The 17922-nt window shown below is 34.0% G+C and overlaps 2 protein-coding genes across 4 annotated transcripts in view; one reads left to right on the forward strand and one right to left on the reverse strand.

Moving 5' to 3' along the window:
- Positions 1 to 5781: 5781 nt before the first annotated feature.
- Positions 5782 to 6736, forward strand: LOC126707911 (protein P21-like). Its single transcript, XM_050407652.1, has one exon. It carries the CDS (start codon positions 5822 to 5824, stop codon positions 6497 to 6499), a length of 678 nt encoding a protein of 225 aa, XP_050263609.1. The 5' UTR covers positions 5782 to 5821; the 3' UTR covers positions 6500 to 6736.
- An 8086-nt stretch (positions 6737 to 14822) lies between these two features.
- LOC126707910 (F-box protein SKIP31) overlaps positions 14823 to 17922 on the reverse strand; it is a 44167-nt gene continuing 41067 nt past the window's right edge. The window contains exons 4-6 of one of the 3 annotated variants that reach the window (XM_050407650.1): positions 15813 to 15888; positions 15588 to 15698; positions 14823 to 15071 (exon numbers count right to left, since the gene is read on the reverse strand). In XM_050407650.1, the coding sequence (XP_050263607.1) occupies positions 14838 to 15071; positions 15588 to 15698; positions 15813 to 15888 (421 nt within the window). In that variant the 3' untranslated portion in view covers positions 14823 to 14837. The remainder of the gene's footprint in view (positions 15072 to 15587; positions 15699 to 15812; positions 15889 to 17922) is intronic. The other 2 variants (XM_050407649.1, XM_050407651.1) reach the window with 2 other exon arrangements.

Raw genomic sequence — 17922 nt, forward strand, 5'->3', positions numbered from 1 at the left:
TCTTTCTTTCTTTCTATCTTTCTTTCCGATCTGCCTCTTTTTAGCCATCTCTCGAACGAGTAATAATTATATGAAACCGTCTCATGATGCTTAGGTCATAATGATATGTGGGTCTAACATGGATTCACATGTTAGGAATGGCAATTTTGCCCCGTCCCGCTTGACTCGTCTCTCATCGCTTCATCCCATGTGGGTTTTTTCCCACCCAGTAAAGGTGGTGGGACAGGGATAAGACGAGATTTTAAACCTGCACCATGGGGCGAGATGAGGATGAGTTTACACTTTTTATACCTACCCTACCCCATCCCTGCCCTCCCTGCAATAAGAGTTAAATTGTAAATTTTTCATATCCTAAAATCTTACTATTTAAACAAATATATAATCGGCTTATTTTATTTTACCCAACGTGACTCTCTATCTCTTTTTTCTTTCTAGCAAAGTTGGAGATAGGGAACAATTTTAATATTTTCTTTTGTCTTTATTAGAAACAAATTTATATACTATTGAATCATTGTTTCCATTCAACGTCTTTCTCAACATAGTTATCATCATGAACATAATAGAATGTTTTCTGCTTCTATGAATTACAGGTCTGAAACTCTGAATGTTTGTGGAGTTATTTTTATCCTGAATATTGGAACAACATAATAGCTTATCCTGTGAGGTACGGATCTATACATATACACACATATATATATATATATATAAATGTTAGAAAAAATAAAGAAAAAAGATGTTATAAAAAAATTAAAGACAAAAAAATGCATTACGAATTATTAAAATATAAACAAAATATTTTCTTGAAATAACTCACTGGGCCTATCAGTGTGTTTGGTTTTGTATCTTGAAACATTTCTTTTGGGGATTTGAATACACAAGTGACAGCTTTGGATCATTGGGTGTATTTTAACGTTTTTTATTTTTATTTTTTATTATTAGAACAGCTACTTCAAATATTTGGCTTGGAAGTTTAAAACTCATTGTTTTATTTTCTTCATGTAATTTTTTTTTCTTTCCCATTATTCTATATTATCTTTGTTGGAGAAATATAATTTGTCCATTACTAAGTTGCTAAATTTAATATTCCCACCTATTTTTTTCTAACTAAGATATCTTTCAAAGTCCATATGGGAGTCATCAACTTGCGGATCCTCTCCCACACAAGGGCCACAAGTGTTTTTCCATACAGCAATTCACGAAACATCATGGCAATGGACTGTTGATCAACCACATGGAATAAATAAGAATGACTTTTCCAAACAGGATTTCTAGTAATTGGATATTTTTTGGGGTACCATATATATTGATTTCTACATATTATTTGATAATTAAATTAATATAATTTAATTCTATATAATCAATGAGAAAATATATTGTATATGGAAACAAATTACTGATCATCTTATTAATCTTTTTTTTTTCTTTTTGCTAAGATACAACAACAATAACAACAAGTTTTAATTCCAAATTTGTGGGGTCAACTATGAATTCTTAACAAATCAATTAACGTTGGCTATATGTACTTTTTTCATCAATTCTATTCTATGATTCTATCTAAAGTCATATTCTTAATTTGTTACTTTCTTAATTCATAATTTTTTTTTAATTTCTACTAATGTTAATTTGGATCTTTCTTTTATTTTTTTTAATTCCCTCAACTCGGATCTAACTCACTTTTTATTACCGGTGTATTAATTGATATCCTCTAAACATGATTAAACTATATATATCTCAAGAGACTCTCTTGTCCTTTCATCAATAAGAGCTATCCCTATATTTAAGTGGATTTCCTCATTTTGAATCTTATCTGAAGTTATATTTTCTATTACTTTCTTAATTCATAAGTCATTTTTTTTTTAACTAATATTAATTTGGGTCTTCCTTTACTAATATTGATATCCTTTAAAAATTTACTCTTTTTTTTTTTTTTTAATTCCCTTAACTTGGATCTAACTCACTCTTTCTTACCTGTACATTAATTGGTATCATCTGAACATGATCAAACCATCTTAAGTGACTTTCTCGTATTTTCGTCAATAGGAGCAACCCCTATAATTAAGTGAATTTCCTTGTTTCAAATCTACATTTTCATCTATCTCCATTTATCCATGTTCATATTCTCATTTCAATTATACTCATCTTATGAATATGCTGCTTCTTAACAACCCAACATTTGGTACAATAGAGCATAGTTGGTCATATAGTAATCCTATAAAATTTTCATTTTAACTTAATAGGTAATCTACAATCATACAATACCCTTGATACACTTCTCCACTCAGTCTGTATTCTTATTTAAACTTACATTCCATGTACTCTGCTTTAATCATACTTAATCAAAATCTTTTAGATTCTAGAATGTCTTGCCAAAGCTTATGCTGCCACATATACATCACAATGAGATGATATAGAAAGAGTTTCGGAAGGTCATAAACAGGGGAATCTAGGTAACTAATTTAATTTTCCCAACTATCTAGTTAGTAGTTAAGGTTTCAAAACTATATTTTTTACTAGCATCTCGAGTCTAAAAGACTCGATTTATGGCCTATAAATCGAGTTTTTGGGACTCGATTTTTATGGATTGATAACGTCCGATGTGGTTTTTTTTTCACATGGCGCCTACCTGGAAATCGAGTCTCTAAGACTCGATTTCTAACCCAAAAAATTTTAAGTCTCATCATGGACAAGCCGAAATGCCCAAAAACAAATTTAAGAAATCTCAAACACATCTATCCCAATCCCAATCACAAAGACTCAGATCAGAGGGAGATAAAGAGCTCAGAGGCAGAGAAAGACTCAGATCAGAGGGAGAGAAAGAGCTGGCTCACGCGGCCTGGGCTCGCGCGGCTTGGGTCGCGTGCGGCTTGGGCCGCCGCGGCCTAGGTCTGCCTGGGTCGCGCACGGTGGTTTGAAGCCGATCTAAAGCCACCCACTCCGATCTCGATCTCTCTTTCTGTTTTTGGTTTTTTTTTTCTCTCTGCTTTCTTCTCTGATGTTCTGGTGTTCCTCTCTGATTTGTTTTTATTTATAAGGGTTAGAAATCGAGTCTTAGAGACTCGATTTCCATGTAGTCGCCACGTGGAAAAATATGCCACATCGGAAGTAATTAGAGCATAGAAATCGAGTCTTTGATGCTCGATTTATAGGCCAAAATCAAGTCTAAAAGACTCGAGATGCTAGTAAATAATATAGTTTTGTAACTAGAACTACTAACTAAATGGTTGGGAAATTATGGCTAATTACCCATTTCAACCTCATAAACATATAAAAGAGATGACAGAAGGGGATAAAAGAGAGAAAAATAGAGAAGATTAAGATTACCAAAACGGCCAGAGCCCATGAATGGCTCTGCTTCATCGGTAACACCACATTGTTACTGTTCCTGTTCTTGAATTTTTTTTTTTTTTTTGAAATAAGAAGGGGAGGTTGGAGCATTAGAATCAAAAGTAAACATGCTAAGAAGTTCCCTAATAAAAAATTGCTAATTAAACAACTAGATCAGTGTGTTTGATGATGATACATGAAAGGCAAAAGATACTATTGCCATCCACAAATTGCAATTGATCATGCAGCTTAGAGAATTTACTTATTATCATTGTAAGGAATAGAACCATTTGGACATTAACACTAGAAAAAATGCATCCCCCTCCCCCCCCCCCCCCCCCCCAACTCTTCCTTTTACACACTCACTCGATGGGCCTTGAACCCATAACCTCACCCTCCATCCCATTGTTATGAGAGGAAGAAATGCCAGTTGAGCCATAGCTCATTGGCATGCATGTTTCTGTTTTTTTTTTTTTTTTTTTCTCAGGCTAGTATTAGAAGAATGGAATTGTTTATTTGTGTGCATGTCTCTACCAAATGTAGACCAACTGCTATACATTTCAACTTGGCTAGGCAAGAAATGAAGCACACTAAAGATATTCATATTCGTGAGGGTACATTGTATTAATAACCCAAAACTTGTATAAGGCTGCACTAAGACCCCCTGAACTTTTTTCTTTAATTTTCACTAATTTGGTACAGCAGCTTTGATACTGTATCAAATAGGGCCCTTATGTCAATGCTCTGTCTATTTTCTAATGGGGAGAACACGTGGACCTAAAATTTTGGTGCTAACTTGTGGGGAAAGAGAGAGTGAGAGAGAGAGAACCTTATATAAAACAATCTCAAAAGCCCATATCAAATTTGCTATGGGAAGTTAAACAGAAGCTCACAAAACAAAAGTAAATAAATGCACATGAAGTTGCACAAGGATATTTCAAAGAAAATTCCCCACAGATGACGCCAATTGTAATGGCGAAAAAGCAGTTAGTCAACAAATGGAAATAAATGAAGGTTTTACTGCTTGCAGTCATAATAAATTTGTTTAGAGATGGGAAGTCAAATCTTATTATGATATCTTGTGTGCGAAATTAGAATGTTTATATCATAGAGTTCAATAAGAAAGGGTGCCACTTCTATTAATTCACAGTTTAAGAACTAGTTAAGAAAAAAATACAAGTGTTGGTCCTTGGGTCTAGTCCGAGGTTGGGTTTACAAATGAATAGATTATTTTCTTTCTTCTTTCTCCTTTTTTTTTTTTTTTTCTTTTTCCTTTTTTTTTACTATCTGGACCTTCCTCTTGCTTTTATATCTAGCTACAACTTATCCGGATCTTACACTTGGAGGGCTGAGATTGCCCTCCTAAAACTTTGGTCCCCTCCAGAACATACTGACAAACTTTACCCTATAATCTTAGCTGTGCCACCACTATTCATTGTCATTTCCTCATTAATGCGGCCAGAGGAGTGGTTGCCTTGCATTAATGTGGAGAGGATGGCTTCTATACCCTTCTTTCTTCATCTTTCTCTTATTCCGTGTCAAGTCTGCTTCCTTTCCTTTTTGATGTTTTAACTTTATGTACCTCACATAACTAGTGCTCATCCCCAAGGTCTGAGGTGCATCATCGGAAATAAACTTGACTGCCTATTTAAATTAGATTTGGGATCCTCGTAGCCCCCCGTCCCCCCCCCCCCCACACACACACACACATATATATCTTGTCATTTTTGGTAATTTACAACTCAAACTGCCACTTTTGTAAGTGTTAACCAAACACTCACGAGTTTTTTCAAAAAACACTTTTTGGTAGTTTTTTCCAAACACTCTTAAAAAAAAAACCCAATTTTGTACCGCACTTTTTAAAATCACCACTTCTTCAAAAAACAAAGTTTGAAAAAGCTAAACCAAACTCATCCTAACTTGCCTAGTGGTTGAGCCAAAAAAATTATGGTGTTGACAAATATATGGAGGAAACTTATTCCGCAAATATTGATTATAGATAAAAGGAATCTTTCACAAATAACATATTGAAGTTATTATTATTATTTTTATTATTTCCTTACATTGGATGAGTGAAGAGAGATTTGAATTCAAGTTATCCTACACAAAGAACTGAATGATGTTATTGAGCCACTTACACATACTTTTTTGGCCTTTTTTGGCCATGATTCGCTAAATCCCAAAACAACCACTAAGCAATGGCCATTTTTTCTTTTCTTAGGGTTAGGTGGGATGGCGTTAGATTGCTGGAGCCTGGACTCATTTGTTGCCTCGTGTTCAAGTCAAGCCAACTGCCTTAAACACAGCCAAATTTTCTAACAAAAAAATTAATTGGGTTGTGAAAATTCCAGTAAGCACTAACTCGGTAGCTAGGTCCCCCTGCATAACGTGATTAACATCCCATAGTCAACCCTAATGCCTATATAAACCCTCACCCATTTCCTAACACAGCACAAGCCCACTAAATCTTATTGCTAATCTCTTACTAATCCACAAAATGAGCCTCTCCAAACACCTACCCATTTTCTTCTTTCTCTTAATAACTTTTTTAAGTGCCTTAGCCCATGCAGCCAGATTTGATATAAGCAACAATTGTCCCTTCACAGTCTGGGCAGCAGCCGTGCCCGGTGGTGGCAGGCGGCTCAACCCACGCGAGTCTTGGCCCCTTGACGTCAATGCTGGCACAAAAGGGGCCCGCATTTGGGCTCGAACTGGGTGCAATTTCGATGGTTCTGGGCGTGGCAAATGTCAAACCGGTGACTGTGGTGGACTTCTTCAATGCCGAGCCTATGGTGCACCTCCAAACACCCTTGCCGAATATGCGCTAAACCAATATCAAAACTTGGATTTCTTTGACATCTCTCTTGTTGATGGGTTTAATGTTCCTATGGAATTTAGTCCCACATCTGGTGGGTGCACCAAAGGAATAAGATGCACCGCTGATATCAATGGACAGTGCCCAACTCAATTGAAAGCTCCTGGTGGGTGTAACAATCCTTGTACTGTATTCAAGACCGATGAATATTGTTGCAATTCTGGAAACTGTGGACCTACAAATTATTCCAAGTTTTTCAAGGATCGGTGCCCGAGTGCTTACAGTTACCCTAAGGATGATGCGACAAGCACATTTACTTGCAATGGTGGGACTAACTATAAGGTGGTGTTCTGCCCTTGAAGCAGAACTTTGCTTTCGTACATGAGGCCTAGAACTAGTAGCAAGTACGCAAATAAGAGTTGTAATAGAAGCTTTGAAGCTTTGTGAGCATGCGTAATTAGTGTTGCGCAGACTCTATGAAACGTATTCACTTTGACGTACGTTGTATTAAAATATCTATGTAAGCTTGTGCCGAAAAACAATAATAATAAAAGATCTCTATGAAAGATGGAAGAACTTAACGTTCATAAGTCATAACCTCCTTAATGTCTGTTTTTATTAACTTTTTTTTTTTTTTTGGTGAATTATAATTTTATTTTTCAGCTTAACCTAACAACTAACAATGCTTAGTTTTGATTTTCAACTATGGTTAGCAACTCTTTTTGTCGGTGCTTCTGTACATTTTTGACTAATTCACTCATTCGCTGATATATCAAGTATTGGCCTATGGGGGAAGTAATCAAAGTGCGCCCATATAAGGTTGAATGAACAAACTATTGACACTAAAAGGTTGTTGAAAATTTAATTGAGCGCCTTATATACTGTAGATGGAACTGAAGATACATCTAATGAGAAAATCCACTTGAATATAGGGATAACTCTTATTGATGAAAGGACAAGAGAGCCTCTTGAGATATATAGTTTAATCATGTTTAGAGGATATCAATTAATACACTGGTAATAAAAAGTGAGTTAGATCCGAGTTGAGGGAATTAAAAAAAGAAAAGAAAGACCCAAATTAACATTAGTAGAAATTTTTAAAAAAAAATTATGAATTAAGAAAGTAACAAATTAAGAATATAACTTTAGATAGAATTGATGAAAAAAGTACATATAGCCAACGTTAATTGATTTGTCAAGAATTCATAATGGACCCCAAAAATTTGGAATTAAGGCTTGCTGTTATTGTTGTTATATCTTAGCCAGAAGAAAAAAGAAGATTAATAAGATGATCAGTAATTTGTTTCCATATACAATATATTTTCTCATTGATTATATAGAATTAAATTATATTAACTTAATTATCAAATAATATGTAGAAATCAATATATATGGTACCCCAAAAAATATCAAATTACTAGAAATCCCGTCTGGAAAAGTCATTCTTATTTATTCTGTGTGGTTGATCAACAGTCCATTGCCATGATGTTTCGTGAATTGTTGGATGGAAAAACACTTGTGGCCCTTGTGTGCGAGAGGATCCGCAAATTGATGACTCCCTTATGGATTTTGAAAGATATCTTAGTTAGAAAAAAAAAGGGGTGGGAATATTAAATTGGAGTTGGACCATTTTGATATTTTAGTATGGTGGAAATCTAATGGCCCTAAATATCCTACTTTGCGACGTATTGCAAGGGATATCCTTGCCATTCCAATGTCAATTGTTGCCTCAAGGTCATCATTTAGCACAAGTGGTTGATTGTTAAATACACATCGCAGTAAACTTTATCAAAAGACTATGGAGGCATTAACTCAAAATTGGTTATGGGCTAAAATTAATGGTAATTAAATTTACTAGTTTAATTATGCAATTAGTTATGTTGCTGCATTCTTTATTATATTTTTCAATTGTTTGATTGAATTTATTTTACCTTTTTTTAGGCTCTTCATCTACTGTAGATGGAACTGAAGATACATTCCAAAACATTCTGGATGATTATGAAGAAGAAAGTTGTCACAATGATGGAAGAAAGTGGAGATTATTTTTGAAGAACTAGGCAATTTTTATTTTGTTATGTATTAGGAGTTTAGATTATTTTGTTGTGTCATACTATGAGATTTTTGTTTTTGTTGTGGTATTGTCTTGTTAAACACTTAGATAATATTATTAAGTTTTTGCTAAAAATTAGTTTGATTTGATGGGATAAATTTATTTGTAATTTCAAGTATATTTTACGGGGTGGGGCGAGGCTTCGCGGGGCCCTAAAGGGCATGGGCGGGGTAAAAAAAGTTTCCCCGTTATGCGAGGCGGGGCGGGGATGGGGTAAGACAAAACCATGCGGGGTGGGGGCGAATACCCCATAAAACACTTCTTTTGTATGTGGAGATGGCACATAAATAAACCTTAAATGAGAAATTTAAATAATTAGAACTAACAATGATATAAGTTCATAAAACATTTGAAAATAATTTAACTAAAACATAAAATGAATATATACTTTAAAAAAAGTACCTCATAACTCGGCTTTGTAATCTCCACAAACCATCAATGAAGTGTGCTTTTACAATTGTAAACCCTCACTTTTTGTTTTGTGAAGTCCACATATAATTGGTAATAGAAATTCTACCCTGATTCTTATCAATTTCATGCTTTGATTTCTCCCTTTCATTCTCATAGATGCTCAAAATATCCTTCTTGATTGCATTCTTAGAAACCATCCTAAACAATGGTTGAAGAGAATTTGAATATTTTCTAAAACCAATGTGGTCAACTATAGAAAGGGGATACTCATGCAAGATGATCATACGAGCAAGTTCATTTCTTGATACATTTTGATCAAAATGATAAGCATTCACACCTGCCATTGAATCCACTTTATTTTGATCCCTCACCAAATTTTTTTGATTCATATCTCTAATGTCTTGAAACTTTCTCCTTGGACATATTTTCACGTGGTCATACAAATGTTTAGTGCCATCATGGGATCCCCTTACTAGCAATATCTTACAATAATTGCACTTAGCCTTGTCTTTCTCATCAACTCTCTTTCTCTTAAAATGATTCCAAACAATTGAATTGTACTTCCCCTCCTCTTCAATTATCTCATTGTTAGGCTAGACATCTTTTGGCCTATCCAACAGAGGTGATGACGAGGTTGCATTATCTTCATCTACTATCAAAGGAAATTGATTGTTGCCAATAGGTGCAGATGGATTGGAGCTACCAATGTTATCATGTGCAGTCATTTTTTTTCCTAATGTAATTTAGCAACTTAGTAATGGACAAACTATATTTCACCAACAAAGATAATATAGAATAATGGGAAAGAAAAAATAAAATAAAATGAATAAAATGAAACAATGATTTTTAAACTTCCAAGCCAAATATTTGAAGTAGCTGTTCTAATAATAAAAATAAAAACAAAAACGCTAAAATACACCCAATGATCCAAAGCTATCACTTTTATATTCAAATCCCCAAAAGAAATGCTTCAAGATACAAAACCAAAAACACCGATAGGTACAGTGAGTTAACTTTCAAGAAAATATTTTGTTTATTTTTTAAATAATACTTAATGCATTTTTCTGTCTTTAATTTTTTTATAACATCTTTTTTCTTTGTCTTTATTTTTTTTATAGCATATTTTTTCTAACATATATATGTATGTATGTATGTATGTATGTATGAATATCTATTATTCTTATTAGTGAAACTAATCTGGAGCTTTTATTTTTTCTAACATAAATAAATAAATAAATAAATAAATATATATATATATATATATATATATATATATATATGTATGTATGTATATGTATAGATCCGTACCTCATAGGACAAGCTATTATGTTGTTCCAATTTTCATGATAGAAATAACTACACAAACATTCAGAGTTTCAAACCCGTAACTCATAAAAGCAAAAAACATTCTATTATGTTCATGATGAAAACTATGTTGAGAAAGACATTGAATGGAAACAAAAATTCAATAGTATATAAATTTGTTTCTAATAAAGACAAAAGAAAACATTAAAATTGTTCCCTATTTCCAACTTTGCTAGAGAGAAAAAAGAGGTAGAGAGTCACGTTGGGTAGAATAAAATAAGCTGATGATATATTTGTTTAAAAAGTAGGGTTTTAGAATATGAGAAATTTACAATTTAACCCTTATTAACGCGGGGAAGGCGGGGATGGGGCGAGGTGGGTCTAAAAAGTGTAAACTCATCCTCGCCCGCCTCGTGGTGCAAGTTTAAAATCTTGCCTCATCCCCGCTCCACCACCTTTGTAAGGCAGGGAAAACTCGTATGGGGCGAAGCGGGGAGAGGCAGGTCAAGCGAGGCAGGACAAAATTGCCATCCCTAAGCAGTAACTCTTCTTATCAAAGGAAAAAAAATGCATTAACTCTCCCTCTCCACGCCATCATCTTCTTCCTCTCTCACATAATCTTCTTTCTCTCGTGCAAACAAATCGTAAGGAAGCAAGACAAATGTTGACTATATATATATTGAGAGAAATGTTGATTGTATATTTAGCTACTTAGGTTTGCCATGACTTTCACTGTAGAGGTTATTTTGGAGTATGACAAGCATTAGAGACTGTGGGGCCATATCATGGAGGACATTGGGTTCGTTTGGTTGGAATAGTGGAAAAGTGGGAAGATAGAAAATGGTGGGAGGATAGAAAAAATTTTGTTTTCTCTCCTATTTGATTGGTTGGGAGTGGAAAAGTAGAAATATGGAAAAAATGAGTTTAAATAAATTTACTCATATACCCTTATTAAAGAATGATGCCCAATTGAAACAAAAAAAGTGACAAATGACCACAAAAAAAGAGCAATCACCCAAATTTAAAAAAAAAAAAAAAATTGTCTCAAAAAAAAAATCACTTCTAGTTTAAAAAAAAAAAAAAAATGGGCAGGCCTAGAAAATTAAAAGAAAAGAAGGAAGAGGCAACGTGTGAAAAAAAAAACATAAGCCAAAGCAATGTTACTAAGAGAGAGAGGGGAAAAAAAAAGGCAACTTGAAGAAGTGTGTGCATGTACTTGGCATTTTTGTCAATCAAGAAAAAATTCATCCTCACTCAGTTTTCTCTTTATTTTGGAGAGAAAACATTTTGGTGGGTCAGGGGAGAAAATACTTGGACCCCACTATTTATTTTCCTTCCTCCTCACCTAACCAAACACACTCTAAAAAATTTTTCCTTCCTATTTTCTCTCCAAAGTTTTCCATCAACTCTGTTTCACCTCTAAACAAACATACCCTAAGGTTCAACTCCAAGGTGGTGGTCCTTGGAGTGTTTGTTGATTATACAAAGACAAATAACGTCATGAAAATACTAGCCTATTTTGCCATAAATCATGATGCTTTGCATATATTGAAGTAAGAGAGCCCATCTTTTTTAAAATCATTCAAGGACCATAGTGGGAGATGATGATATGGCTAAGAGATAGTGTTACATTGATAGAGCACTAATTTTTTAAATTGACTTTGGCCATGAGTTCTTTTTATCCATAGAAATACTCATCCTCAACAATTTTTCTCTAAAACGATTTTGACTATTTCTAAATTTTTCCAGTATCTCAAGACAATTTTGTTAAGAAAGCAATGGTGATGACCTGAATGTACATACTGCAAGAAAAAAGATGTGAGAGAGGATGAGAGGAAGAAGATGATGATGTGGAGGAAAGTGGGAGTTAATGTTGTGTGTGTGTGTGTGTGTGTGTGTGTTTTTTTTTTAATTTTTTTAATAAGAAGTGATAATGCTTAAATTTCTAATTTTTAACTACCGCGTACCCTTGATGCGGTGGTCATCCCATAAGTATAAATGCTTGTGAGGTGTGGGGGGTAAGAGCCGGGATTTAAGTCTTCATGAGGGAGCTTCACACATATATACACTTAAATTAGGTTAAAATAGAAATACTATCTTGTATAAATAAATAAATAAATTCTAATTTCTAGAGAATAATAATAACATTAATATGAGTGTTTTTTCACCATTAGATCTAATAATAATTAATGGTCCAAAAAAAATATGTAACTCTTATAAAATTATATTAGGTGTAACTTAAATTCAAATCATAATTCCAAACCACTCTTACCATATGTATAAAAGCTAATAGACATACTAATAGGGCCACTTGGCCAAATTAGTAAATCAGTTGGTTAATCACAATCAGTTGCCACGTCCTAAAAAAAGAAAGTTGCCATGTCCTGGTTTAGTTTTTGCTAAGGATCAAATCACCCAATTTTACTGTTGGAGGCAGAAAAATTGAAAATTGTTTGGACTAAGAGCGTTCATTTGCCAGTGCTGCTAGTTTCCGGTTTCTCGGTCACACTAGTCGCAAAAAATCTAGCATAAAGGATGGTGTCGTAACTACAGATTTTTCTGGAATCTTTCTGCTAGATGCAATTTCAGACAACTCTCTAAAATCTCTCATTGTGAGGTCTCACTTCAGCTTCCCCAATGAGAAAATTTTCGTTCCATTCTTGATTAAGGTTACATTGGACTTGGTGCTTTAAAATCAAAGGAGAAGAAGAACAATCTCCAGTATAAATTAGATATATTACTTGAGAGCTCAGGCCAACCTGCAATTTTTTAATGAATCGATGCAAACAAAACAACACGAATACAAATACGCAACAAGAACAATAAAAGTAAGAACACATTCTGTAATTCAATCTAACACTAGTGGATGCTTTTACTGGCAGCAAGTGTCAAAATTTTACTTTTTGAATGTTCAAGGTTGCTTGATTCAGACTATTATGTTTTATGAAGCACGCTAAAGATATTCATATTCATGAGGTAACATTGTATTAATAACCCTAATCTTTTATAAGGTTGCACTAAGACCCCCTGAACTATTTTCCTTTCACTAATTTGGTACAGCAGCTTTGATACGGTATCAAATAGAGCCCTTCTGTCAATGCTGTGTCTATTTTCTAATGGGGAGAGCACCTGGAACTAAAATTTTGGTGCTAACTTGTGGAGAGAGAGAGAGAGAGAGAACCTTAAATAAAACAATCTCAAAAGCCCAAATCAGATCTACTATGTGAAGTTAAACAGAAGCTCACAAAACAAAAGTAAATCAATGAAAGTTGTGCAAGAAAATAGTCATGGCCTTGCCTGTATTCTACTGCCAACTACAGGTATTTAACCCTATTATTCTTTTCCCCCCCCAAAAAAAAAGTAATAATAATAAAAGCCATCTTATTCACATTGCCTTTGAATTACAGAATTGAATTTACATAAGAGAAACTCATAGATTAGGATGTTTGCAATGCCTATTTGGATGATGTAATGTCTGCTTTAGAGTAAAAAAATTATGTTAGACCAGAACATGCCCCATTTGCTATGTAGCTAGTGCTTATGTAACAAGGTGATGTGTGCATCAAACATCTTTGTTTATCATGCTTTGTTTTGGAGTCTCCAACATACAATGATTTATGATTCAAACTTCTTGAATCCTTGATAAACAGGGACACAGACACATTGGTCTGTTGTTGGGGGTTATGAAATTCTCCACTAGTTTTGAGGAATACAATTTCAAACCATGAAGGTTCCATTTTGATAGTTACAATAGGGGTGGGGGGATTTGAACCTTAGACATCTCCATTGGAAACACAAGGAGGTGCCAATTGAGCTACAAAGCTCTTGGCAAAACCATGAAGATTCAGTTATCCAGAAGCAGAAATCCTACCAGAAAAGTGAACAAAAATTGAGAGTTTTAAGATGTTTCAAGGATAAGTTAATGCATGTGCTGAAATAAATAAACAATATGTTAGGCTAGCGTGCTTCAACCTTCTTACCTTCTACCAAAAGGGTCCCACATACCACAATCCAGTTGAAGTTGAACTGTTGAGCCATACAAAGAAATTGGTGGAAAAAATGGCGGACTTGATCATGAAGTTGATGATCCAGTCAAACGCTATATGAATAAGAAGGCTTAATGCCCAGTTTTTGGCACTAGAAAACAGGGCATCTAGCCATTGAATTGGGCAGCATTCTTGGCCACACGTGTACTTTCTGTGAGATTCACGTGTTCTCTTTGTTAGAAAATAGATGAAGAATTAACACGGGCCTATTGGGCATAGTATCCAAGTTACTGTACCAAATTAGTGGGCAAAAAGTTCAAGGGGTCTTAGTGCAATAGCATAAAAGATTAGGGGCTGTTGGTGCAAAATTCAAAAAGATGGTTATATTCCAGAATTAAACATGTTAGGAAATACAGCTACATAAACCTAGCTGCATAGAATCATTGAACCTCATCCATGACAAGTATGTAATTTATGGTATCAACCATAAGAACAAGAACATTTAAGGACACAAGGGAAAGAAAGGATCAGAAATTCACAAGATTATTTTACAGGAGAAAAATTGAAACACAGAACCCTAGTTCTGTCCAACACAAGTAAACCTCAACCCGTCTGATACAATCATAAAATTTGATGGACAGAGGGGGCCAACTTTGTAAAGAAAAATTTCACGGCAAGAAAAACAATTGAGATTTGAAAGTAATTGACTAAACTCAAGAATGAGGCAAAATAAGATAGAGGAAATTTATACTCACAGTATCTAGCTCCATTTCAGCCGCTGAAAGTAGCCTATCAAAACAATGCCCAGATATTTTACAGACCAAAATCTCATCGGTGGGATCCATAACAATTTCTCTGCATGCATCATCACAGTGCTAAACATGTGCTAAATACTTGAATATATCAATACATAAAAAGGTTGATTTCCTGAAAAGTGTTCTCTACTGTGTACAAGTCCAGTCTTCTCACAAATAAATACATCTCCAATATGGTAGTAAGAACATGTTTCTCCAGAACAAGCATGGTCAGTGACCACCTTATCAGTCAGGCCCCTGCTGCTTTTCCACATAGACACTTGATCAGCCACTGTCTTATCAAGAATTATTCGGTCATCATTCACCTTCACAGATAAAACAGACATATCGAGGCAGCATGAAATAGTGTTTATTTGAGTGAATGCACATTGAATCAAAAGCTCAATTTTCAAATAGATGTTTCTCTTAAATAAGAGTCTCCAGTTCTTATTCAAAGAAATAAAAAACAAAAAACAAAAAAGAGAGACTCCCGTTGCCCATTAAACAGACTACGTGGCGAATAATAAATAAAGAACAAAAGGCGAAAACACCAATGAACTTTGGCTCAAGTTGAACTTCCTCCTCCCATAAGAAAGGATGGGGAGTGAGATCCTGGGTTCAAAACCCATTGGGTGCATGTAACTAACTTACCAAAACTTTATAAAAAGATAAATATCAGCAAATAAATCCTACAGATATAGAGAAATTCTCAAAAAAAAATCCCTAGGTTTCAAGCACCATAAGAATCTACAATATATAGTGGAGGCTGATAGGAATGGGAGCCGGGTATTTTTTCTCTCCACATTACCCCAAAGAAAAGGTGACAGGCAGTTAAGTGTTACCTGTGAAGGAAGAGGTGCTTGGCTTCTCTTGGCCGCTTGCATTTGAATGTAGTACTCTTTAAACTCAGGTTGGCAATCTCTAACAAGTTCAATCATGTCCTCTTCATCGCGCTGAAGAAAGGAAAAAAAAAAAAAGTAAGCATCAATTAACTATAGCTCATATCTTCAACTATATGTATGTTTGGATGGAGAGAAGAGGAGAATAGTGGCCAGAACTAAGAGTACCTGAATATAAAGCTGTTTCCAAGGACATTGCCGTAACTTTTTTGTAGGGGGCAACAGACCCCATCTCATACAGTACCTGCACTCATGTTGGATGAACTAGCTTAGATACACATTCAAGTATTACCTACGAACCAAAAAAAAAAGTTCAAACTAATATTATCAGTAACATAAACATTTCATAACATTTCTGTAAAACAACAAATTTACATACAGTAAATAATATAGGCTAAGAAGAAAGTGTACATTGAAGCCATATAATTAAAGATTAAGGCACCCTACACACCGGTGACTTGCTATAGATGAATTACATCCAGAGCCATAAGCAACATTTAACAGAAGAAACAAAAGAAAGAAACTTTGGTAGATCAAATATATACAAGAAAAAATATTGCTTACATCCCCAAAGATCATATAGTATAAAGTCATTTTTTATCCCTAAACTTTAAAATTTTTCATTTTTTTTTGGTTCCTAACTATTGAAAACGTTATAGAACTTGGAAAAAAAAAATCTTTTTTCATCCCTAATCTTTAAAAAATTATGTTTCTAAAAATAAATAATAATAATTTTTATTTTCTGTTCCTAACCATAAAAAATGTTATAGAACTTGAAAAATAAAATCTTTTTTCATCCCTAAACTTTAAAAAATTATTTTTTTGTTCATAAGCATCAAAAAGGTTATAGAACTTGGGGGGGGGGGGGGTGGATTTCTTTTTTTCATCCCTAAACTAAAAAAGCTATACTCATATCCAATGCACAAAGCTCCAATTTTTTTTTGAGGTTTGGGAGTGATGATTAGTAGACAACCTTGCCCTTTTTTTTTTTTTTTTTTTTTGTGTGTGGAAAGACTAACTCTTGGACCCAAAACTTAAAGACATGTGGTTTTTGGTGGAAGACACTCGCCATTGCAATAAGGTGCAACATGTGACCAACTCTTTCGTGCCACCTATCCACCTAGTGTATCTTTATATATATAATCAAAGTTATTATCTAAGGGCGATGGATACTACAAGTTTTACTATATAGCCATTAAAATGTTATTAATTCCATTGACTGCTCTCTCAATTACTGTCCATCAATCGCATTCATTGCCTTGTCAATTTTTTTTTCTTTATAATTCAATAGTTGGAGGTGAGGGGATTTGTTTGTAAAGGTTATGTAACTTTTAGTAATTTCCGTTCTCTAATGCGAAAACATAGAAATCAGCTTCTCTAAGACAATAGTCAGTTATGTGTACAACTATATGCAATCACCTACTATTGTGTTTTCTCTTATACACATTCTCTGTACTAGGGCATGGGCTTTTGATCTTTAAGTGTGTGTGTGTGTTCTAATTGCACCTGTTATAATTTTAAGCTATGTTACAATGCAAAGTAACTTTTTATTGGGTTTATATTTTGAAAATACCAAGTTTCATGCCGATTGGATGCCAATTACTTTTCGTTTTAGAAACCCATATTTTATACACAATTTTAAATACAAGTAGTTGAAATTTAAACATTTGATCAATGATATAGATCTCAAATCATTTTGAAATTTTGCAAGTATGTAAAGTAGAAGAAAATTTAATCCAACAGTGGATTCATCAAAATTCTCATCCAATAAAAACATATTGAGTGGTGTAATATAGTTTAGAATTACACCAGGTGTAATTTAAACCTAACCCTATGTGTGTGTACCTATAATCTATAATCTATATATCCATATATAGAACAAAACTTAGGTACAGTACCTTAAGTGTTGTTTCTTAGGTTCCTCTCTTAAGATTCTGTCATGTGATTACTTAACTAAAAAATATTCTTTCTTCCCATGAAAAAAAATCTACATAACAAAATTTTAAGAGGAGAACCTAAGAAACAACACATAAATATTGTATCTAAGTTTTGCCCATATATAGGCCCTTTTGAATATACACCACTATAAGTTTCTTTAAGACCTTCTCCCCTCTCCCCCGTGTGTGTGTTAAAAATATTTAGTATTCTCAAAAAAAAAAAAAAAAAAAAAAGTTTTGCCCATATATATAGGTTATTTTACTGAGCAAGTGTTATAGAAGGGCAAGGGTTTGGTTATCAAAGTTAGATAATCGTAAGTGCGCATGGTGGTTTCAAACTC

The sequence above is a fragment of the Quercus robur genome, chromosome 12 (assembly GCF_932294415.1).
Source record: "Quercus robur chromosome 12, dhQueRobu3.1, whole genome shotgun sequence".
NCBI classification, from domain to species: Eukaryota; Viridiplantae; Streptophyta; class Magnoliopsida; order Fagales; family Fagaceae; genus Quercus; species Quercus robur.